General features: G+C 50.4%; 7 protein-coding genes across 7 annotated transcripts; 2 read left to right on the forward strand and 5 right to left on the reverse strand.

The window, feature by feature from the left end:
* Nucleotides 1-1,854: 1,854 nt before the first annotated feature.
* BDP81DRAFT_465030 (major facilitator superfamily domain-containing protein) lies at nucleotides 1,855-4,317 on the forward strand (the record flags this gene model as incomplete). The annotated part of the gene is made up of 7 exons (XM_060594226.1): nucleotides 1,855-1,962; nucleotides 2,666-2,963; nucleotides 3,047-3,442; nucleotides 3,500-3,673; nucleotides 3,728-3,909; nucleotides 3,987-4,022; nucleotides 4,078-4,317. 7 exons carry the CDS (start codon nucleotides 1,855-1,857, stop codon nucleotides 4,315-4,317), a joined length of 1,434 nt encoding a protein of 477 aa, XP_060440082.1.
* Nucleotides 4,318-4,401: 84 nt separating this feature from the next.
* On the reverse strand, nucleotides 4,402-4,993 carry BDP81DRAFT_116214 (uncharacterized protein). The gene has a single exon (XM_060581543.1). The coding sequence runs from the start codon at nucleotides 4,859-4,861 to the stop codon at nucleotides 4,487-4,489; it is 375 nt and encodes a 124-aa protein (XP_060440083.1). The 5' UTR covers nucleotides 4,862-4,993; the 3' UTR covers nucleotides 4,402-4,486.
* A 624-nt stretch (nucleotides 4,994-5,617) lies between these two features.
* Nucleotides 5,618-6,359, reverse strand: BDP81DRAFT_438639 (uncharacterized protein). Its single transcript, XM_060591335.1, has 2 exons — nucleotides 6,172-6,359; nucleotides 5,618-6,108 (listed from the first exon to the last, which is right to left on the reverse strand). Exon 2 carries the CDS (start codon nucleotides 5,948-5,950, stop codon nucleotides 5,690-5,692), a length of 261 nt encoding a protein of 86 aa, XP_060440084.1. The 5' UTR covers nucleotides 5,951-6,108; nucleotides 6,172-6,359; the 3' UTR covers nucleotides 5,618-5,689.
* A 297-nt stretch (nucleotides 6,360-6,656) lies between these two features.
* Nucleotides 6,657-8,410, forward strand: BDP81DRAFT_330854 (Alpha/Beta hydrolase protein; the record flags this gene model as incomplete). The annotated part of the gene is made up of 3 exons (XM_060585453.1): nucleotides 6,657-6,843; nucleotides 6,899-7,061; nucleotides 7,114-8,410. The coding sequence occupies 3 exons, from the start codon at nucleotides 6,657-6,659 to the stop codon at nucleotides 8,408-8,410; spliced, it is 1,647 nt and encodes a 548-aa protein (XP_060440085.1).
* A 241-nt stretch (nucleotides 8,411-8,651) lies between these two features.
* On the reverse strand, nucleotides 8,652-10,225 carry BDP81DRAFT_454130 (putative MFS monocarboxylate transporter; the record flags this gene model as incomplete). The annotated part of the gene is made up of 4 exons (XM_060592901.1): nucleotides 8,652-9,353; nucleotides 9,414-9,776; nucleotides 9,864-9,967; nucleotides 10,033-10,225. 4 exons carry the CDS (start codon nucleotides 10,223-10,225, stop codon nucleotides 8,652-8,654), a joined length of 1,362 nt encoding a protein of 453 aa, XP_060440086.1.
* Nucleotides 10,226-18,786: 8,561 nt separating this feature from the next.
* On the reverse strand, nucleotides 18,787-19,665 carry BDP81DRAFT_399043 (uncharacterized protein; the record flags this gene model as incomplete). The annotated part of the gene is made up of 3 exons (XM_060588535.1): nucleotides 18,787-18,832; nucleotides 18,891-18,990; nucleotides 19,050-19,665. The coding sequence occupies 3 exons, from the start codon at nucleotides 19,663-19,665 to the stop codon at nucleotides 18,787-18,789; spliced, it is 762 nt and encodes a 253-aa protein (XP_060440087.1).
* A 383-nt stretch (nucleotides 19,666-20,048) lies between these two features.
* BDP81DRAFT_116260 (Phospholipase/Carboxylesterase family protein) lies at nucleotides 20,049-21,189 on the reverse strand. The gene has a single exon (XM_060581544.1). It carries the CDS (start codon nucleotides 21,112-21,114, stop codon nucleotides 20,362-20,364), a length of 753 nt encoding a protein of 250 aa, XP_060440088.1. The 5' UTR covers nucleotides 21,115-21,189; the 3' UTR covers nucleotides 20,049-20,361.
* Between the last annotated feature and the right edge of the window lie 1,011 nt (nucleotides 21,190-22,200).

Below are 22,200 nucleotides of genomic sequence, written 5' to 3' on the forward strand. Positions count from 1 at the left end.
AAAAGAAAAGAAGGAACTAAAAGAGGCACGAGCTTCCTTTGAGCCCCAGATTCTTGCACCAGTTCAACCTGAATTGATTTAGTTAACGTTCAGTACTTGGAGATGCAATGCCCAAGGAATTCGAATTGATATGGCTCGTTACAACTTCTTAAGAAGAGGTGATAAAATTTCTGATCACCGAATTCAATCCCTGTACTTGGTGTTGTCATGTTGATGTGCGACCCCTGCCACGAGACTGAGGGCCAACATCCAACTGTCTATCATCTGCTGTGCAACGAGCTCATTTCATGTGATTGGTTGCGACCCCGTGTCAAGTTGGGATTGTTGACGCAGGGTGAAAGCTCTCAGAGGCCAACTGCAGTTAGGGGTAGAATGATGAATTACTGAAATCTGCTCCTCCCTCGACGTGTACTCCCTGCGCTGTATATATGTCTGAGCTGCTCCTTTGTTGCTTGGACTCCTTACTACCTCTAACTAGCCCCTATCCGGGAGGGCTCTGACACCCCGCCTCCCAAGAAATGACGGCTTTGGCTTTTCCGTGTTGTTAAGAGCGAACTCCGCGCCTTAATACCGTCTTCCCGAGACAGAGCAACTGTCTGCTTACCTACCTCGTGTCCGGCAGTTCATTATCGTCTTCTGCATTGACTCAAGACAGGTCAACTCCACCGAGACGAAATGACACGGGTAAACGATAACGTGGTTCATCAGTCAGCCGGCCGGACCAGTCAGCCGGACGTTTTTTCCCACGTCCACAACAACATCTAGTATTTCTCAACCACAACGCATTAAATCAATTATTGGTTATCGCTATCAGAATCTCCTGATAATTCGACATCTTTGGAACAGGTTCGTGCATTATGCCCAGTCTTACCACACGCACCACAGCGTCTCCGAGTCGGCTGGGCTCTCTTTGATGGACCCCCCTCCTCATCCTCTCGAGGTGCTGGACGTTTACCTTTTTGTTTCTCTTCCAGCAAACCCTGAGATTCCTCTATACTAAGTGCCCCTCTAAGCTGCACACGCGACCTTTTAGCCCTCCGACGCTTAGCAAGTGCTACATTCGCATCCTCAAGGGTACGAAGCCGATCAGTCAAAATAGTGATTGAGTGCGCCATTGCCTGCGCACCCTTTGACAATTGCTCAACTGCAGCAATAATTGGTGTCGGTGAGCTTCCTTTATGAGCAGAGATCCGGCTTTTGATAAAGTTGGACTGCGAGACGGCTTGTTGTGGGTTAGAGGGCGTTTGCGACTGCCAAGGTGGTGGTGTTGAAGGGCTGGCCACAGGAGGTATAGGCATCCGTAAACGTACATCAAGCTTTTCAATGACATGCTCTAGGTTCTATGGTGAAACTTCAGCGCCTTGAAAAGCAGCCCTAATGTTTTCTTCATTAAAAACTTTGTTGTGGGCCTGGTAGAAGGCAATAAAGAACTCTGACTTGGTGATGTGGATTATGGAGGCTCTGATAAATAGGTTGATTGTATCACCGTATGCGCGTTTCAAAGGCGAATAAAGCGCAATATCCAATGGCTGTAATAGATGCGACGAATGTGCAGGCATACTGACCGTTACAATATTGTTCTGCTTGCAGTAATCGTCGAATTCGGCCGATAAATGGCTCTCATGGCCGTCGATAATGAGCATCCGGTAGACGCCCTTAGTTCGGTTCTTAGTATGTTTGTCGAAGTGTTTAATCCAGTCAAGACCCGTCTGATTATCCGTCCATCCATTAGCAGTGGGCTTGATGACCCAGTTGCTCGGAAAACCTGATTCTGTGGTCCAACTGGCAAGGTGATATACGCCCTTGACGATCACGAACGGAGGGATGCACCACCCGCCCGAATTGATACATTCAATGACTGTAGCCCATTCACGGTTACCCGGCTGGACAGGCTTTGCTTTGCCGCGTCGATCGGCGCGTGTTACCACCATTGACGCGGTGATCATGCCCATCATGAAGCCAGTCTCGTCGAAATTGTATAGGTCCTCCTCTTGGATTCTATACTTGATCATCATGTTGCGTAACAACACAAACCACTTTGAAATAACCTCTGGGTCTTCTTGAAGAGCCCTTTGATAATCGTATGGACGATTAAACTTGGTTTTCAGAGCAGGCTGTGAGTCCACAAACCGCCTGGCCCATCGCTTGCCAACAGGCTCGGCATTACGCGCTCGCAGCAGGAGATTGGCCATATTTTCTACACCGCCAAGGCGCAAAGGAAATCCTCTGGAATCCTGTTCAATAACGTATTGGAGAAGTGTTTTCTCTTCGATCGGATCGAGTTTATGTCGTTGGGGTTGAGTTTGTTCGCGTCGCGGTCGGTTGTTCATTCTATCGGCTAAGGTGCTCTTCGGAATACCGTAGGTCTTTGCGGCACGCGAAATGCTCAAGTTACTACCTGCAGCGCGTGTCGATCGGATCGCTTCAATCGCAAGAATGACTTTGTCTTCTTGGGTGTAGATTGGCATTATGGTTGTTGAGATTTTACGCGTCAAAGGTTTAAGTGGTTTGGACATAAGTGTGTTTAGAAAAAAACGTCCGGCTGACTGGTCCGGCCGGCTGACTGATGAACCACGTTATTGAAAGTGCCGAAGGCATTGTGCCTTTGCAACCTATCCTTTTATCCGATGAAAATGCCGAGCTTACGAAAGAGAATGCCAACGAGGAAGAACCTTTTACGGTGTTCACCAAGGGGCAGAAACACTGGTTAAGCCTCAGTGCATCCTTTTCCGCCATGTTTTCTACCATGAGTAGTTATATATACTATCCGGCTCTTGTTCCTGTCGCTCGAGATCTGAAGCTTTCGGTCTTTTTGATCAATCTTACAATCACCTCGTATTTGCTTACCGCTGCAATCGCGCCTGCCTTTATGGGGGATATGGCTGATCAAAGTGGAAGGAGACCGATATTCCTCTTGATGTTTGTCTTGATGATTGGAGCAAATGTTGGGATTGCTCTTCAAAGTTAATTTCCTGCCTTGCTGGTGCTTCTGGTGAGGACCAGTACTTGACAGGCATGTGTCTGAACCGTCTCTAATACTGATTAGGGTTGACTGCCATTACGTACGGCGTCATATCGGACATCACGTTGCCGAAAGACAGGGGCGGTTTTGTTGGTGTATTACTACTCTTGCAAGTCCATCTTTCATCCTCAGCAGTTGATTGTGTGAATATTTGCGTTAACGAATGCCTCAGTACGGACATTGCCCCGAGCCTTGGGCCTGTGATAGGAGGCAGCATAACTCAAGAGCTTGGATGGAGATGGATCTTCTGGTTTCTAGTGATTGTTATCTCAATCACAACGCTTACCATGCTGCTTTTCTTCCCTGAGACGCAGCGCAACATCGTGGGAAATGGAAGCGCTAGAGTCAGAGGCATTTACTGGAGCTTCTTCACTTTGATCAGCAACAGATCCCAGAAAACGAACGTGCGGGTGCTGAAAAGTCAAACTTCCATATGAAACTGGCCTAACCCATTCGCCTGTCTCCCCATCTTGAAAGACCGCAGCTCACTTGTAGTGATACTACTTTACGGCATCACATATTCTGTGAAAATGACACTGCAAACATCGCTGGGCGCCCAGTGTGTGGAGATCTACAAATTAGACTACCTGACCACTGGGTTGATTTACATTCCGTCTGGGGTCGCTGGAGGCATAGGCTCATTTATAACTGGTTTGTCATCTCCCACTATCCAAAATAAGCACCTTGGATTAATCAAAGGGACAGGGAGAATTCTCAATCGGAATTACCGAAGAGCAACTAGCAAGCTAACAGAGAACAGTGAACATAAGAGCACTACACCCTCTGAAGTGCAAATTGAACAAATCAGACTGAAGGGCTTGTACTATTTATTTACGATAAGCGCGTTGGGAACAGTTGGATACGGTCTCGCTCTCATGACAAGAGCGGTAAGATTCCTTGCCATCTTGAGTTGCGGAACGTTGCTGATATGATCTAGCACATGGCTGTCATGATACTGATGCAGTTCATTACTGGAATCACCACCGCTAGTCTGTTCACGGTACGGAGCATATTGTGAAGCTAAAATGGGATGATCGAAGCTCTAACCAAACTAGATGACAGGAACACTCTTGACCGATCTCAACTGCGAAAGATCTGCTACAGCACAGGGTGCGTCTAGCATAGTGAGATGCTTGGGAGCGGGTGCAGCCATTGCAGCACTACAGCCCCTTGCTGATGCTGCGGGTTTGGGTTGGTGTTTTGCTGTCTATGCATTGCTCCTTGCAACCGAGTTGCCTTTGGCTTGGATCATTTGTAGGAAAGGACCGGACTGGAGGAAGCAGCACAAATCTTGAGGTACCTTACCATATCCTCGCCAGCATCTTGCTTGGGGCCAGAATTCAACTTCTCGATCGATCATACGTCTATTGCGCACCAATCCAGGTGGAGAAACTCCCCACCCCTAGAAGATTATGACTAGTAGACAGACAACTTAGAGAAACAGCCGTAGTTCTGATCTGAACCCTAGTCCTTGTGATGCTTGAACTTTGCCTCAACAGCAACAATTCCCAAGATCGCCACCGAGAAGCTGATTGTCATGAAGACAATAGCAACCCAGAGGCAGCAGTGCCTCTCGTTGGCCCTGACCTCGCGCGCCGACGTGAACTTGTCGCACGTCTCGCAGTGCTGATGCGGCTTGAATGGGTTGAAAGGGGTCGACGAATCTGGCGCTGTGTGATTGTGCGCCAGCTCGATGTCGCGCTCGTCGTTCTGCGGGATCGTCGCGTAGGCTGAGGCTGATCCTGAAGGGGGGAATGCGTTTACGGGGTGCTCGTCGTGGAAGCCGTGCTCATCGTAGGCTGGTGCCGCCTCGGAAGGGGATGTTTTTGAGGGTCCCATCGCAGTTGCGTCTTTGCGGCTCTTTGTGATGGTAGATTCGCGATCGACTTGTGGGTATGTTGATGCTACCTTAATGTCAGGTTCAAGTATGGTTGTTATCTACCTTCAGCTCTGGCGATGTCAGACGGATGGATGTTGGGCCTTGCGAGGCCAACCAACAGTGTGGCTGCCGCGTCAGCATCTTCAGCCACGACATTCCGGTCATCGTATTGGCCGATTTACGCCTCTTTTCTGCACAGAGGGCTGAAACCGTTTTTACATTTCAACCACGCCGCAAATGCTGCACGCGATTGAGGGGGCATGTTGCTCGGTGTGGCCGTGAGACTCGTGGGCAGTGCTCAGGACACGCCAAACAGGTTAGTCACTGGACCGGACTGCGGTGCCAACGCGCCTGATGTCATCCTTCTCTTGGGCTTGTTAGCTTTGATTGGTCTTCACCGTCTTGACCATCGTTCTGCAGTAGTAAGTCGACGCTTAGCACCACGTGATGCCGGCGATTGAGGGAGCCATGGAGTTGTTGCGCCAACTTTGTCCCGCCGTCAATAACGGGTTCGTTGAAGGGAGGCGGGGCGTAAATAGCAACCACTCTTGACCTACACGTGCCGGGGGAGTGTCTCTGGTTACTAAGCGAGGAATGGGCGATAACGCGGGGTTCCAAGCACAACCCTACGGGGGCACATAGAGGTAAACTTTCTAAGAACAAGATGAACTGGAACTTTTAAGCAGAACATGGCATACGTGACGGGCAGTAGATAAGCCGTGCACTTCACATGAGCGAATTACTTGCCTCATAAAGTATGCATCGAGCTCTTCCTTACCTTGCATCACTCAACGTCGTGATTGCGCGACATCCCGCACTTTGCAATACGATATCACCGTAGTACCTCCCAGGCAGGTCCCAACGCTGGCGAACCTTTGACCCCTGTTAATATGCCGGGGAGGTCGGACTTTTTGTTTCTCTCCCGCTCTGCCGCGTTTGTATCGATCCTCCAGGCTCCAGGCAAACAGCCCGCCCATTGCCGCCGCGGCCCCCCAAAGAGTCGCCAAGCTTGACAAGCTTCGCCAAGCTAGACCAAACTTCGGCTGCATCGTGCGCCCGAAGCTTGATCTATCCGGGCCCTGTCTGCTCCAACGACACTAAGACACAGTGATCGAATCACGAACGCGCCGGGAGGGCCGTTGGAGCTTCATTGTCGATCTGCAGGACCCGCCTTAACCTTAAGGGGAAGGTGGCAGCTCGTGCCCGGGTGCGTCGTCTTACAACTTTTATGCGGCCTTCAAGAGCCGAACACGCGATTAATACCCAGAAGTGCCAGATTACTCCGCGCCGTTGGTCGCTAAGAAGGAAACATCGAGTTTACATGACACCGAGACTCGGCGAAGACCAATCAGGCTTATCAGTACAAGTTCATTACCAAAGGACCTTAAGGTTCAGGTAATCTAAACACGACTTTTCTTGACATGAGCTTTCTGACGGGTCTAGATGAGTCCAAGGTACCTTTGGAGAAGGCCGGCTAGCAACGCTCTCTCGCATGCCGAACTCCCGACCAACGTACCATGAACCCAATGATCAACAGCTGCCTGGACCCACCGCCGTTCAATCATCGAGAAGTGACCCATTCTATCAGGGGACTTTTGGGCACTTTGGTATTCCTCCTTCTGCCTGCGGTAAGCGTCAGGGCCGGTGTGAAGTGATGCCGTCATCTACGAAGATGTTCAAATACCGCGGCCGGGCCAGCTCTGGTAGGAGTAGAGGCGTTCTCCCCGTTGCAGTTTCTCCCCAGTTAAACTCAAGATGAAGCTCCTCAACCTCTTCAGCGGGCTGCTTTGCGCCTCGTCTGCGCTTGCTTTCAAGAAACCGACCAAGCCTACGCTTCCGCGTTCCATCGTCGAGAGGCGCGCGGCCAGCGCGGCCAACCAGCCCTTCTCTCACCCTGAGATTCAGAAGCGCGCCTCCCAATTCTTGACAGAAAAGACCAAGGGTAAGAAGAAAACGAGGAATGAAGCCATCGGTCGCCAAGCTAACGTCTCTTCAAGCTTTCGCTGTTAACGGCACTGGCATTCCGGAAGTGCCCTTCGACATTGGCGAATCCTACGCTGGATTGCTCCCCATCTCCGACAGCCCCGACGAGACCCGCGAGCTTTTCTTCTGGTTCTTCCCCTCAACAGCCGCGCAGACTCCTGAAGAGGTGGTTATCTGGTAAGGCGATGGAGCCATCATTAATCTAGTGCAGCCTGCTAACGTGCGACAGGCTCAATGGCGGACCCGGATGCTCTTCTCTGTCCGGTTTCCTCACGGAGAACGGCCCATTCACTTGGGAAGCGGGCACGCTTGCCCCCGTTCAAAACCCCTACTCATGGACCAACTTGACCAACATGCTGTGGGTTGAGCAGCCTGTTGGTGTTGGTTACTCCCAGGGAGTGCCCAACATTACCGACGAGGTTCAGCTTGCGACTGAGTTCCGCGGTTTCTACAAGAGCTTCATCGATACCTTTGACCTCAAGACCTGGAAGACCTACATCACTGGAGAGTCGTACGCCGGATACTACGTCCCATATATCGCCGACGGTTTCATTTCCGCCAACGATACCGACTACTTCAACCTCGCCGGTATCTCGATCAACGACCCCATCATCGGCGACGAGACCATCCAGCAGCAGGTCGTCATCCTCCCCTACGTCGAGTTCTGGAATAATCTCTTCTACCTCAACTCGACCTTCATGGAGCAAGTCCGCGACCGCCAGGACTCGTGCAACTATTCCTCCTACCTCGACACCTACTTCCAGTTCCCGCCTCCCCAGGAGCCCTTCCCCGTCCTGCCCGATCCCTACAACAGCGATGTCTACGCCTGCGACATGTTCGACACCTTCTACGAGGCCATCATCGAGGTCAACCCCTGCTTCAACATCTACCACATTACCGAGACCTGCCCGCACCCGTACTCACAGCTCGGCATTGTGAACAGCGGTGACTACACCCCACCCGGCGCCGAGATCTACTTCAACCGCACCGATGTCAAGAAGGCGCTCAACGCGCCCCTTAACTCCGACTGGCAGCAGTGCACCGACGTCAACGTCTTTGGAAACGGTACTAGTCGCGGTTCTGACCAGTCCAACGGCCCTGCCATCACTGGTGCCCTGCAGCGCGTCATCGAGTTCACCAACAACACCATCATCGGTTCCGGCGACCTCGACATGCTCCTCAGCACCAACGGTACGCTCTTTGCTATCCAGAACATGACCTGGAACGGCGCACAGGGTCTGTCGGAGTACCCCACCACCCCTCTTATCGCCCCCTACCACCCCGAGTACAACGGTGGCGCGCTCGCCGGCGCTGGTATCCAGGGTGTGTGGACCGCTGACCGTGGATTGACTTTCTACACTGCTCGTCTTGCCGGCCATGAGCTGCCCGGATACACTCCTGGTGTCGCGTACCGCATGCTTGAGATTCTGCTCGGAAAGATCGACAATTTTAGCAACACTGATGACTTCACTACCCAGACTGGTGACTTTACCGGAAACGGTACTATTTACAAGAGAAACCACTAGGCGGATGGTTGTAATGACGAGCATGTTCCCGCGGAAGGTTGAGGATTATGCCACAATTGAACTATAGAGATTTCAATAGTAATAATGTCTATCCATGATCAATGTTTTGTGTCTATATTGCCTCCTCAAGGCGGAAGTCTACGCAAACTTGATGTATCTTAGTATTCGCCAAATTGTCCTTTTTCGATCCCGACTGAGGTAATGAACTTCCATCGATTAGGTGCAGATCTAAGCACTCACCTCACCTTGTGCATATCCACTTGACCCTACCTAGCGCACCCCATCCGCCCAACACTGCCGTAAAGCCTGTGAACAAGATAATCCCACCATATTGTCCATTGTACCCCCAACTCTTGTCATCGCGCATCCACCCATCACCAGTCAACAACGCCACGCTCAACGGACCACTGATCACATTCCCAATCCCCCTACCACCAGCCAATAACCCAAAGATGAAACCCGTGTCAACCGCCGGGCTCTCAGCCTTCAACTCGGACAGCACTCCAGACCAGGTAGAACTGAACCCGCCGGCGAAGAAGCCGTACGTGATACTGAAGACAGCTAGCAGCGACGTCTGGCTCGAAAACCCCCAGAAGAGAAAAACAGCAAGCGCTGAGCCGATGGTCGAGATGAGAATCACGGTGGTGACGCGGAGGTGGTCACCGAGGCTACCCATGACTATGCCACCGGGAATGGAGGTGACGTTAATGAGGACGAGGAGGGTCGTTGCGACGGTGGTCGAAACGTGAAGTTGTTGGACGGCGTAGGTGGAGAGGTAGGTGTAGGGGAGGAAGTAGCCGAGAGATTGGAGGACGTTGCCGATTTGGAGCATCCAGAATGAGGGGAGGTGGATGAAGTTGAGATTGATTCGGCGCACCCCAGAAGATTGGGAGAGGGGGATTCGCGGTTTCAGGAAGTAAAGAAGAGGCGCCGAGACGAGAACCTGTGAGCTTGTGAGTATGGTATTTGCAACTTCATAAGGACATGAATATTCGAAGCATACCGTTGCAGTACTCCAAGCTCGAAGCGTGACTACTGGTCCGAACTTCTGCAGACAAGTTTCCATAGCGAAGGGCAGCCCGACACCAGCGGCAGACTTACCAGCCCACATCACGCCGTAGGCCAGGCCTTTTCGCTTCACGAACCATTCATCGAGGTACAGAGTCGTAGGTGTGAAGAGCAGCCCACAGCCAAGGGCACAAATGGCGCCTTGCGTTGCAATCAAATGCCACACTGTTGTCGCGAAAGAGGACAGGAGGAAGCCAATTGCTGTGAGGACTAGCCCGAGTGGGCCAAACCAGCGCCGTAGACGAGGCCATCTGCTCAGGATTGTGAATGTGAAAGGAGAGATGAGGTACATGATGCCCTGACGTTGTTAGCACATGTAGATAATGATATGTAAGTGAGAATTGTTGGTTGTCGTCAGGCTCTCAACATGGGTACATGGACGTACAGTCATCGTTGTCCCAATCACTGCAACGTTGCTGGCATCGCCCTTGAGCTTATGAGGATGACTTCCGTAGTATTCCTCAAAAACACCAAAGGCAAGAGAGTAGCCTACGGACAGCTCGGGTCAGATTCCTTCGGGTTCACGTCATAATGGAGCATCAGGGCCCACGCACCCCAGACGGGAATCTGGATCAGACTGCATCCAAGCAAGACGAGCCAGGCCTCTCTTCCTCTGTCTGCGGGTGGTAATGGTGCCTGCTCGATTTCCTCGACAGGTTCTTGCTGGTGTATTGCGCGGCCGATTGTCGATCCGTTATCGGGCAAGCTCGTTGTCTCGAGCTCGAGGTCTTGGTGTTGGTGGTTCATGCTGACCGAGTGATGGTGATGCTGCTACTGAGTGATACTGAGTGATGATGACGGTTAGTGTGCACAGGATTTGCTTGTACTGATCAGTTTTGCGATATACGTCAGTATTTTGTGTGAGTCACAAAGGAAGATATATTTGACGCTGGAAGTCAGAGACTTCTTAGCCATGATCTGCCGACGTGCGAAGGCTGATTGGCTCGAGATAGATAGTGAGGCTACACTTGCGACTAGACTGCGGGGTTAGCATTAATGTCACGAGTTATGGCACGCAGCAATGGGCATATGAAGTGTGGTAAAAGTGGCTTGTATTAACCCAAATAGAATCGAACAAGGAAAGGTGCTATCCCATCGGGTGCTGATGGACAGCACTTTCGCCAAGGGCGGGGTAGAGCCAATGAGGGCTTGCAAGTCTATTAAGTTGACCAATAGGGCTGCAGTACCTCTATTTCCTATAAATTTTGGTTGTGCCAGAGGTACCAGCAATCTTTGTTAATACATAATGGTACACTACAATCTAAGCAGCCCTTTCGAGTTGTCTGCAGGCTGGGCTGGAATTCCGCAGTGTTGAATATCCGTAGTCGCTGGAGTAGCAGTTGGAAACGGTCCCGGGACATAAACCGTGTAAACAGGTGGAAAGGATCCTCCGTTTGCTGCTGGGTTGACCAATAGGTTGATAATCTAGACTCCCTATGAATCCCTATATATAATAGGATCCCTAGGAAGAGGTAGATCTCGTCTGCTGAAGTCTGCCGCCATGAATTCGCTCTAGACGTTCTAGCCCTAGGGCCCTCCTTAGACAACGGCGCTGTATTCGTCCACTTGGCCCACTGCCCCACGAGGCTCTGCGGGACGTATTGGAGGAACAGTTCAAGCGGGCTTGCCGGCAGCCCCCGTATCTCTTGGGCACGGGCCGGCACGTTGAAGGTCCGGAAGGAGCCCGGAGGACCATGCCGATTAGCCGGAGGTTCGTGGGGCCGGACTGTAGCTGCGTCACAGCGCTCGGGCGTACAGTCTGTATTACAGGCAGCAGTAAGGTCTTCTGGGTGGACCTCAACTACTATACAGCTGCGTATAGAAGTAATAGAAGCATTAGATGCAATAGAGGTATCAGAATCACCAGAAGACATCACAATATCAATCAAAATGGTAATAATAGTGATGATAATAGGCAAAAGAGCATAGGGATGAGTGACGTATCGTCAAATACCCCTTTAAATGCGGGTTAATAGTGGATAAGTAGTGGGTATTTCATGGTCTTGGCGAAAGTGCTGTCCATCAGCACCCGATGGGATAGGAACAAATGAGAGAGTCACGTGATAACGCACGTGATGGGCTGATTACAGAGTGCTGATGCTATTCCTATTTCGTGACAATCAACATGCTAATCGGGTCCTGCATGAACACATACCTCGAAAGGTACCCACTGTTAGTAATTGTTAAGGTTATAGAGGGCTACGGCCCACTGCATTATCATCTCTTAATATTAGCCTATATGAGCTAAATTTTACGACTATAGCGGTCTCTCTAGATATAGGGCTATTAATTATAGTTTACGGGGACGCCGGTATAACTCGGTGGTCGGGACGAGTCCGGAAGCCGACTGTAAAGGTCAGAGTAGTTAAGCAGGTTAACTATTAGGATAATTCTGAGCTTAAAAACGAGATTAATAAGCTTTCGAATTTTGTCCAGGACCTCTTTGTTACAACCCAACATGCATAACAAGGCCAGGGGGCCCGCCCCACAGGCCTGCGGCGGCTATCTACCTGATATACGCAGAGAATCCGGGAACTCAGGTGACTCCTCATGGAACGGAAGAACTATGGAACAAGTCACGTGACGATAAGGAAAGTGAGCACACGATAAGGTGATTACAGTGATCACCCAAAGTGAGCACACGATAAGGTGATTACAGTGATCACCCAAAGTGAGCACACGATAAGGTGATCACAGTGATCACCCAAAGTGAGCGCTCACCAGTATCCACTTAGTGATCACCAACGAACATGGTGACCAGGCAACAAAGGATATGTTCAGGATCAGGACTTGTATATAGGATGGACTCGAGCCGGGCTCTAGGACAGACTTCCCATAGCTTCTTCAGCAATTAACTTCGTATCAGGATTAACATCCGCTTTCAGCTACTACCTTGACAAGACTACGATTGATCACCGAAGCCTTACCTTATCCTACGATTGACAGACATAGCTTCCCTGAAGCTATCCCCGACTACGATTACTGTTACCAGTTCCGCAGCCTCAACTTCTGCAAACTACCTCTACGACTAGCTGGCCGTAACAGCTATACCGCGCTACCTCCGCTAACGTATAGCTAAAGTAAGTATTAATTTCTTATTAGGTTCTATTAAGGGAGCCTCTCTTCTATACAAATAGATAACGTACTTGATAAGCGAGCTGCCCAGACAAGCGAGCTGCCCACCCAACCGCGTTCATCCTTCCTCCTCACTTCTAATGCGTATCACGCCACAAATAATCATGTCGTCACAAAGCAAAGAGGCCCAATTGAACTTAGCAGTCAAGGCTATCCAAAAAAAACCCTAAACTCAGCATTCGAGCCGCAGTAAGAATCTATTTAGTCCCCCTTAGGACCCTAGGTACCCGATTAAAAGGCACACCTATATGATAAGATACTATACCTAACTCACGCAAATTGACGGAGCTTGAAGAGGAGAAGCTAGTTGAGTATATCCTCGACCTGGATTCCCGATCGTTTCCTCCCCGGATTAATGGTGTGGAAGAAATGGCTAATCGATTGCTCGCCGACCGCGATGCGCCCCTAGTTGGGAAGCGCTGGGCTTCAAACTTCGTTAAACGACAACCATAGCTCCGGACGCGCTTTTTTTATAAGTACGACTATAAGAGGGCCTAATACGAAGATCTAGATGCGATAAATGCGTAGGTTCGGCTTATAGCGAACACAATTGCGAAATACGGTATTATAGACTCCGATATCTACAACTTCGACGAGACTAGGTTTATGATGGGCCAGATTGCGTCCGGGATGGTCGTCACGAGTGCCGAAAGGCGTTCAAATATAAAAATGATACAGCCTGGCAATCGTAAATAGGTTATAGTCATTCAGGCCATCAGTTCGTCAGGCTACAGCGTTCCGCCGTACATCATCGTTACAGGCCAATATCACCTCTCTACCTGGTATATAGAAATAGATCTCCTATGCGACTGGGTCATCGTAACGTCTGAAAACGGATGGACAACAAATAAAAGAGGCCTAGACTGGCTCCAGGACTTTAATCGGCACACAAAACCGCGTATAACTAGCAATTATCGCCTCCTCGTCGTCGATGGGCACGAAAGTCACCACTCTGCGGACTTTAAGATATATTACAAGGAAAACAATATCGTCACACTCTATATGCCGGCCCATTCGTCTCATCTACTTCAGCCCTTAGACGCTGGGTGTTTTGGGCCACTAAAGACGGCTTATGGTCGATAAATTAAGGATAAGATGCGCCGGGGTAATACCTATATTACGAAGGAGGACTTCTTCCCTGCATTTCACAACGCTTTCACGCAAACCCTAACGGTAAAAAACATCCAGGGAGGCTTCAGAGGGGCCGGGCTTGTTTCTTTAAGTGCCGAAAGTGTGCTTTCGAAGCTTGATATCAAGTTACATACTCCAATACCCCCAGGGTCCCTACTAATAACACCCCCCGCATGGACTTCTTAAACGCTAAATAACCCAACTGTCGGATTGGAAGTCCAATTCGACCGCGAGTAAGGGCAGAGCATGGGCCACCTCGAGGGAGTACAATTAGACCTCGACTACCCACCCAACCTCCGGTTGGAATCTCCCTTCTACTCCTTACGCAGAATCAATCAATACAGAGATATTGATACTTCGTCACCCCCAGGACCCTACGGTTCGAACCAAATTCCCTGTGAAAGGAATACCAACACTGATCAGTGGTTAAATTCCACTATCGCAGATCAGCAAGGCATCTCACGAAAGCAGAAGAGACGACCCTCTAATACCGAACGGGATAGAGGAATCGTGCTACCTTGACCTCTCGAATCTCACGAGAGGAGGCGTCCATCACGTCAGCAACGCCTTCGACGGTCGACCGGCCAGACGCCTCGAGCGCCCGACGACCGACGAAGGACCCTTTACTTATACCGACTTCATCGCGGCAAGACCGCGAATTTGAGTCTGTCAAGTACACCAACCGCGACCAGCCCGCGCGACAATTATATCTATTTTCCGCAGCCTGCGACTTACGCCCGCGAGACAATATACCGACTATACCTTCCAACGCGTGAAGTACGAGCCCTTCGACCAAAGCACAAAAGGGCACCACGCGGCCAAGGAAGAAGACCAAGATGGTGGCTGAGCCCGAGGAGCCCACGGCAACGAGGCCAGGAGTAACGACGAGATCTAGCGCCCGTCAGCAAGAAGGGGCGGGATCGAGCCAGACCCCGTCAACCCAAGCAAGCGACGACAGTCTCATGATGCCACAACCAATGAGTGGCTCGAGCTCGAGCCCACTAAGGTCAGACACACCGGCTGCGTCAAGTACGAGCACCAGCCAGAGCACGACTATAAGCGAGTCAGGGAGAATGGCGTTATCAAGGATGCCCATCCCCTTCAAGTGGATGAGCATTAATGCTTCATACTGGGGAAATTGGACATTCGACGAAGCGGACATGCCGAACAAGGAACAGATAGACGCAGCCCTCGTCTTCCTAATGGAGATCTATTCAAAACAGGAACTCGAAGGGCAACCCCTGTTCTACCAAATTACCGATGACATCGGACATTGGCTAGGCGAATGGTTCGCGAGCGCCAACAAAGGCATCGTAAGAGAAGTTGTTAGATTCCTCCATAGCCGAGGCGTACTGCCAGACTCGTCGAAGACAGGAGAGCCTCACGAGGTACTCGCAGCAACCCTAGCGGCAACAGAGTTTACGTATTGGAACCAACAACAGGTAGACCGCGCGATATATCGGTTTAGCGAGTTCAACCAGCGTACCACCAGGCCGGAATTCCTCTTGAAGATCACCAACGGCGCAGTCGGACCTCAGAAGAATCACAGTAGCAGCGGCCCGAATCCAGTACGTCAAGCAACGGCTCCTCCAATCTCTATTACAAGCCCGAGCTTGCCGTCGATCACACCACCATTAAACCCGTTACCGCAACCGTTAGACCACAGCCGAGAGCTCCGGCTAGGCCCTCGCTCGACTACACACAGTCAACGCTATACTCCAACGTTCCGCGAATCACGGGATGAACAAGACCAGACCCTTGCAAGCCCGAGGCAATTAACAGACCTCACGAAAATCTTCCCAAAAGAGAAGAAGTATGCAGGGGGGAAGTACGAGGTCCTACAAGAGACCCTGACCATGTTCTACGACTACTGCGAGAAGGCAGGAATCAAGGAACACCAATATCACTCAGCCATCACGATTGTACTCACGGGCAAGGCGGAGGAATACTACTACCTTGCGGTGCGTACACTCGACAAATCAGACTTCCTCAGCATTGTTGACGCAATCCGAAGCCGCTTCGAGACACACGATAGGAGCCTCGAGCTCCTTGCCGAGCTAAGAGCACTTTCATATGGATCTATCGCTCGCGGAATGGAGGGCAAGCCACGCGTTGAGATTCTCGAGGAGCTCATCGACAAGATCGACAAGTTAGCCAAAACCCAGCCAACGGAGGGAACTAACGAGAGAAAAGTCGGATATCTCTGTACAGCGGTCCAGCGAGTCCCCGAGGCAAGGGTAACTTTACACGCACCGCCAACCGACTACGAGACCCTCTGCTCACGGCTGAGGTCGAATTTCAACATCGAGGCCAGGATGCCCAGACAACAGCAATTCCGAGCAGTTGACGCACCATATCAACAACACTGGGTCGACCGTACATACAACGGCAAAGGAAAGGAAGCCAGATACGGCAACCGATCCAATGATCAAGAGACACGAGGAGGATCAACAGCAGCCACAAGATTCAGGCCACGCGGAAATCAGCCTCGCGGAAAGTGCTGGGTCTGCAAGAAAGACGGCTGTTGGTCGACAAGCCATACCCAAGAGGAAAGAGATAAGTCGTACGAGAAATACAAGCAGATGAAGGGCACCGAGGGCAAGAATAGCCCAGGCCAATTCCAACAATTCATCGTCGACTACGAAGGAAAGGACCCTTCCACACAAGAGGACCATGACTACGAATCTGACATCGATGAGGACATCACTCCTTTCCTCACCAGGATCGACGATACCGTCGACAACGATTTCGACGACGTCGACGAGGTCCAACACGTCTTCTTCGCTCCCTCATCGTCAGGAGGATATTCCACTCTGAATGACAGGCAAGCGGTCAATACCCTCAACGAGGAGGCATTCTTCCATGGTTGTCAAGGCAGATTCGTACGAAGTAAGGGATCGTCGGCCCTACACGAAGGAAGCCAAGGATCAAGCGAAGCCTTGAGTCACCACAACCTAGCTGAAGAAGCATTAGGTGATCACACCCGTACCGAGGGAAAAAGGAAGACAAGCTCAGGGGCCTCGCTACTCCCCTTTTTATATCCACCAGATGAGCCAGACGAGGGGACGGCCCAGGTATACAATACCCAGGAAAGGTACGGGCCAGACGTCTTCCAAGGGATTATCCCTGATACTGGAGCATCACATTGGTCTACCGGAGGACAGGGCCAGTTGGAAGCGCTACAGAAGATCTACCCAGCAGCGCTCGACAGGTCGAAGGCAGGCATCGCCGTTATCAGCTTCGGCCCGGGGGACCAACTAGTGGGCATTGGTACGGTGAGCATCATCACCACCTTCGGAACCATGACCTTCCATATCCTTCCGGTCAATACACCCTTTCTACTATGCCTCAGAGATATGGACCGGTTAGGCATCACGAAAGAGAAGAGGCTTATGATCGACATTATGGCCTTACGGCAATCGTACGAACGACGCGAGATAATGGAGATCCGTTGGATCCATGGCGACGACAACCTCGCCGACGCCTTCACTAAAGCGAACCCCAACCAAGGGTTGGAAAGCTTCATCGACAAGGGGAAGGCTACGGTACGAATGGAGGGATGGGTCACACGGAAGGGACCTCGGAAGGAAGGGAAAGGGGCGTATTAGACAGCATTGCTTTTCTATACATGTACACGACTTCGCAGCGTTCGAATTATCCTTCCAACCGTACCAGTTAGACGTTACAAGAGAGAGATAGTCAGTGTCGGATTGGAAGTCCAATTCGACCGCGAGTAAGGGCAGAGCATGGGCCACCTCGAGGGAGTACAATTAGACCTCGACTACCCACCCAACCTTCGGTTGGAATCTCCCTTCTACTCCTTACGCAGAATCAATCAATACAGAGATATTGATACTTCGTCACCCCCAGGACCCTACGGTTCGAACCAAATTCCCTGTGAAAGGAATACCAACACCAACAGAGGCCTCTTCTTAGTCCGAACTCATCAAAAGGAGGATCTCCCGCTATCAAAATAGTTCCCCAACTTCAATTATTAAAGCTATAGAGCATTTATCAAAGGGAGCGCGGGGATTTATATACCAGATTGCCTTATTAAGGTCGGAGGTCCAGATCCTCCGGGAGGAAAATAACCTACTTAGCCGACGCAGGAGGGCTAAGAAAACACGTCTCAGACAAGGAGGAAGTCTTACTGTAGCTGAGGCAGAGGACATTCAGTCGCAGAGAGAGGCTACGGCCCAGATTGAGGAGGAAACGCGCCAGAGTAGTAGTCGTCGGCCGAGGACAGAAATAGGTTAACGGCGATGTGGCGTCTGCGGAAACACTGGCCACAATGCGCGAACATGTCAGTTTAATAAAGAAATATCTGAGGAATAGGATTCAGAGTAGTTTCAATTGATTTTATGTTTTTAGTGTTGCTCCTTAGTTAGATTTATAATGTGATTATGGTTAGGTGGGCAGCTCGCTTGTCTGGGCAGCTCGCTTATCAAGTACGTTAGAGGAGACTAATTTCTTTTCCAAAATTTGCCCGAGTCATTAAATAGGAACGTTAAGTAAAGACGGTAGCCTATAATATAGTTTAGATTAATATAGACTATGTCGGTATAGCGCCCGGCACGTCCTTTTATTACTAGATGTTAAATACATCATCATCATCATCATCAATGTGCTAATCGGCCCTTAAAGATAATTATCATCTTATTGACACACGCAGAGGGAAAAGCATCATGGCAGAGAGTAGTCGTACTGAACTACAGATAATAACATTCGCAGTTGAAGATGTGTTGAAACCAGTGCCACCGCTACTTACCTTCAGCAGCAGGCTACGAGAATAAGTAATGAGAAATTTGAAGGTAATCGCTTAAGAAACAGATGGATTGTAGACTATGTTAGACACTGAGGTGCGACCCTACTGCTGTAAATGATGGCGAAGTCTCGGTGATGACGACAATATCTGTCACAGACCTATCGTAAACAATGCAATGGAGAAATACGACCCATGAAGCCCGGACTCGACTGATGAGTTGACAAGAGTTCTCCATCCGGGCGCATCCCCTCAATTACTTCACTTCATCTTGCTTGAGCTAATCGGAGCTACAGTGCATGTTGTAATTAATGTCCTTATTGGAGCTAGGTGGGCTCAAAGTTAGTCATTGCTTCAATAATCGGCCAGCAAACAGAAACTTACCCATCAGATGGAATGATAATTTGGCCCTGCGGCGTCCACGTTTCTTCGCATACTGGCTTTTCATTACCACAGCCTCTGCATATCTTCTTGAACGCATATGCTGTACCCTGGTCAGTTTAAGACCACGAAGCAGGGTACTCAGGGTCCTCTAACACTTACCTGATCCAACATATTTCCGGAACCAAAGACGAATCCTACGATTTGGAGCGGTCGTGCAGTGAAAAGTCCCCTTATTGGTATATTCGTCTGTTGTGTCGAAACCCAGTGCAATGGTCAACACATGTTTGATGGGTCTCCAGTCGGGAGTAAGACTGATTCTCCTCTTGGCGATAAATTTCTCCTCCCAGGGGATCGTCACAGACTCGCGTTCGCCGAGGATACCAACATGCTGCATCTTTGAGGCTGCCGTATACGGACTCCAGTACGACTTGATGTCGCGAATCTCCCACTCGTCCCACATAAAGCAGTGCTTGTCTGCAGTAGTCTCTCCGTCTGAGGTCGGTCCGTTCCGGAAGCTGGTCATTGGGATAAAGGTATTGTGGTTACGGAGGTAGAGTGTATCTGCCGTGCCAGCGTGAGACAACACCATTCTCTTCACTTCGACAGGGTTAAGAGACTGGCCGATTAGGTGAGTCGGATGCTTCAGATGCATTCGGTTGGTCATTTCTTTGGCGTCGATATATTTGACCTGAGGCGGAGCGGATCTCTCGAGGAGGTTAACGGGATTTCCGATTGCCAGCCCAGCAAGGGCTAGAAAATTGACGAGGAAACGCATCTTGGGGCGTTTTCTTATTGAGGATATGGCTGATCAATGTCGTAAGGTAGGTGCTCTATTCGACCGGCAGCGCTCTACGTTCGGATGGCGGTGCTTCTCCTTACCAAAAGAAGATTCATACGCATCTCGACAAGTGGGAAATAGATGAAATGAAGACGATGGGTATCTCCAGCACCCCAGAATCAAGCTTTGCTGGAAGCGAAGCCCTAAGGCAAGGCAGACGGGTTGCTGAGACTAGCAGACGAGGGCATGTACGGCCCTCTGGCGACACTGCGACCAAATCTCCCACTGCCCGTCAATGAGTCCATATACGGTACGAATGTGAAAACTTTGCTGTGTCCAGCTGCAGGAAAAAAATGCGCGGCACGATTGTCGCCACTCCAGTAGGGTCCAAAAAGGCAGACGGGCCAGGATTTGATGGCAGATTAGCTTTTAAGAGTAAGAGGGGCCACAAGCGATACAACAATGGGTGTTGATCGCGGCGTGGAAAAGGAAGACAACCATTATGGCCTTGAACTTGATTAGTGATAAAGGATGGCCCAGTTATCCCATGGTTTTATGAGTTTCGTAATCGGTGCGTCCTATCTAATAAAGAAACTGATTCTTTTCAGTCAAATACTACTTCCTGATTCTAACATTGTTATCGATTTCTGGACGTCGAATAGGGTCAAGTGTACGTGTTGAGCAAACCCTGGATTACTCATATAAATGGGAGTTCAAGAAGCGAACAACATCATCCATCCCTGTAGGAGAATTAAACCAATGCCCTCCTTCTTGGTACTCTTTCCATTCAACTTGCGCTCCGAATCTCCTTAGAGTGTCCCTCAAGACACGGCCATTGGCGACCAAAACAAGTGGATCGTCGACACAATGCTCCAGCAAAATCGGAGTATGTTCAAGCAGAGCACATCTTTCTGGAACATCTCCAAGCCCGAGAATTGCTCGAGTATCGGCGAGACTTCTCCCAGGGAACGGCATGCGGCAAGAAAAGCCGACAAAGGCCCCAAGCCCAGATTGCCCTGGCGGGAGTCGTAAGTTGAGCATAGTATGGACGCCCGTTGCTGCCCCTTGACTTATCCCAGCCAGGATGATGCGGCTCCACTTGCCTCCCAGCAACTGTGCCTCTGCGGCGAGGATCTCTCGGATCTCGACAACGCTATCTCTGAGGCCCTCGGCCTGGTGCTCCTCACGGTCGGCAAAATTGGACACGTTCCAGATGTCGAACCATTGCGAGACCTTGTCGCCGAGTGCCACTGACTTTCCTAGCTTTGCCTGAGGAAAGACCCAGCGGAATGAAGGAAACGCGTCTGCGAGAGTGCGGTTTTGTGAATCTCTAGAGTAGTTCAATGACTGCATGAAGTTTTTCGCATTGTCACCGCGCCCATGCAAGAAGACTACGGTGTGAGTGTGAGTTGTTGATGGTTGATGGAAGATGGGTGGAGAAGACATCGCGAGTTTAATGTAGCTACTAACACTGACAGAAATTACGGATGTTGAGTCGTGGCCGTAGAGTGAGAGGACCGAGGTTGACTAATAATATGTCACGAGTTATGGCACGCAGCAATGGGCATATGAAGTGGGTTAAAGTGGCTTGAAGTAACCCATCTAGAATGAGCACATGAGAGCAGTCTATCCCATCGAGTGCTGCAAGGCGACAATACATTGAGATGCGGGGGAGCAGCCAATCGGGCCACTTCGGGCCCCTTTTTCCAACCAACCAACGTAATTGATAATAGATACTTCCAATTATTAGAGATTCTGCGTATGAAATCGGTACCAGCAATCTTCTGAGTTACAGAGAGCTACATCGCACTCGAGGCAGTTTGGTGGATGTACCGTAGTAGAAATCATAGGGGCAACTCAAGCAGTGGATGTACCAGATGCGGTGCGGGGTAAAAGAGGGCCCCTTATGTGGAGCCAATGTACTGTCGCCTTGCAGCACTCGATGGGATATACTAAGAGAGTGTGATATCCACGTGAGAAAGCACGTGGCAAGATGCTTGACAAGTGCTGATACCATTCCTGTTTCGTGACATAATACCTGGTAGGCCCGGGAGAGTTGACGGTTTAATGCATCTGACAGCCGGAGCGCAGGCAACAATAGCGACTGTTGCCTAGCGGCTTTTGGCCAATACACTGTGGCTATGGTTGCGGTACCTTCTCAGACCCAAGTTGACCCAATTTGCAAACCAAGTTTTCCGAATAGGCAAGATGCATGTAATGCAATTTTCGCGATGCTTTGAGTCATGATTCTATGGGCAATGTAACTACATGGTAGGTTGATCTCTTTGAAGGAACATGACGGCTTGACGTAGACACAGGCGTTCGATCGATGTGCGGCTGGGCACCGAAACTCGACACTATTCAATCACAAAGTCTTTGAACTTCGCCCATTGATCCCCTGCCGAACTCGGTGTGTTGTTTGAAATCGCGAAAATGCCGTACTGTCGGATTGGAAGTCCAATTCGACCGCGAGTAGGGGCAGAGCATGGGCCACCTCGAGGGGGTACACTTAGACCTCGACTACCCACCCAA

This window comes from Colletotrichum phormii, assembly GCF_030913505.1.
Source record: "Colletotrichum phormii strain CBS 102054 chromosome Unknown BDP81scaffold_26, whole genome shotgun sequence".
Lineage (NCBI taxonomy): Eukaryota > Fungi > Ascomycota > Sordariomycetes > Glomerellales > Glomerellaceae > Colletotrichum > Colletotrichum phormii.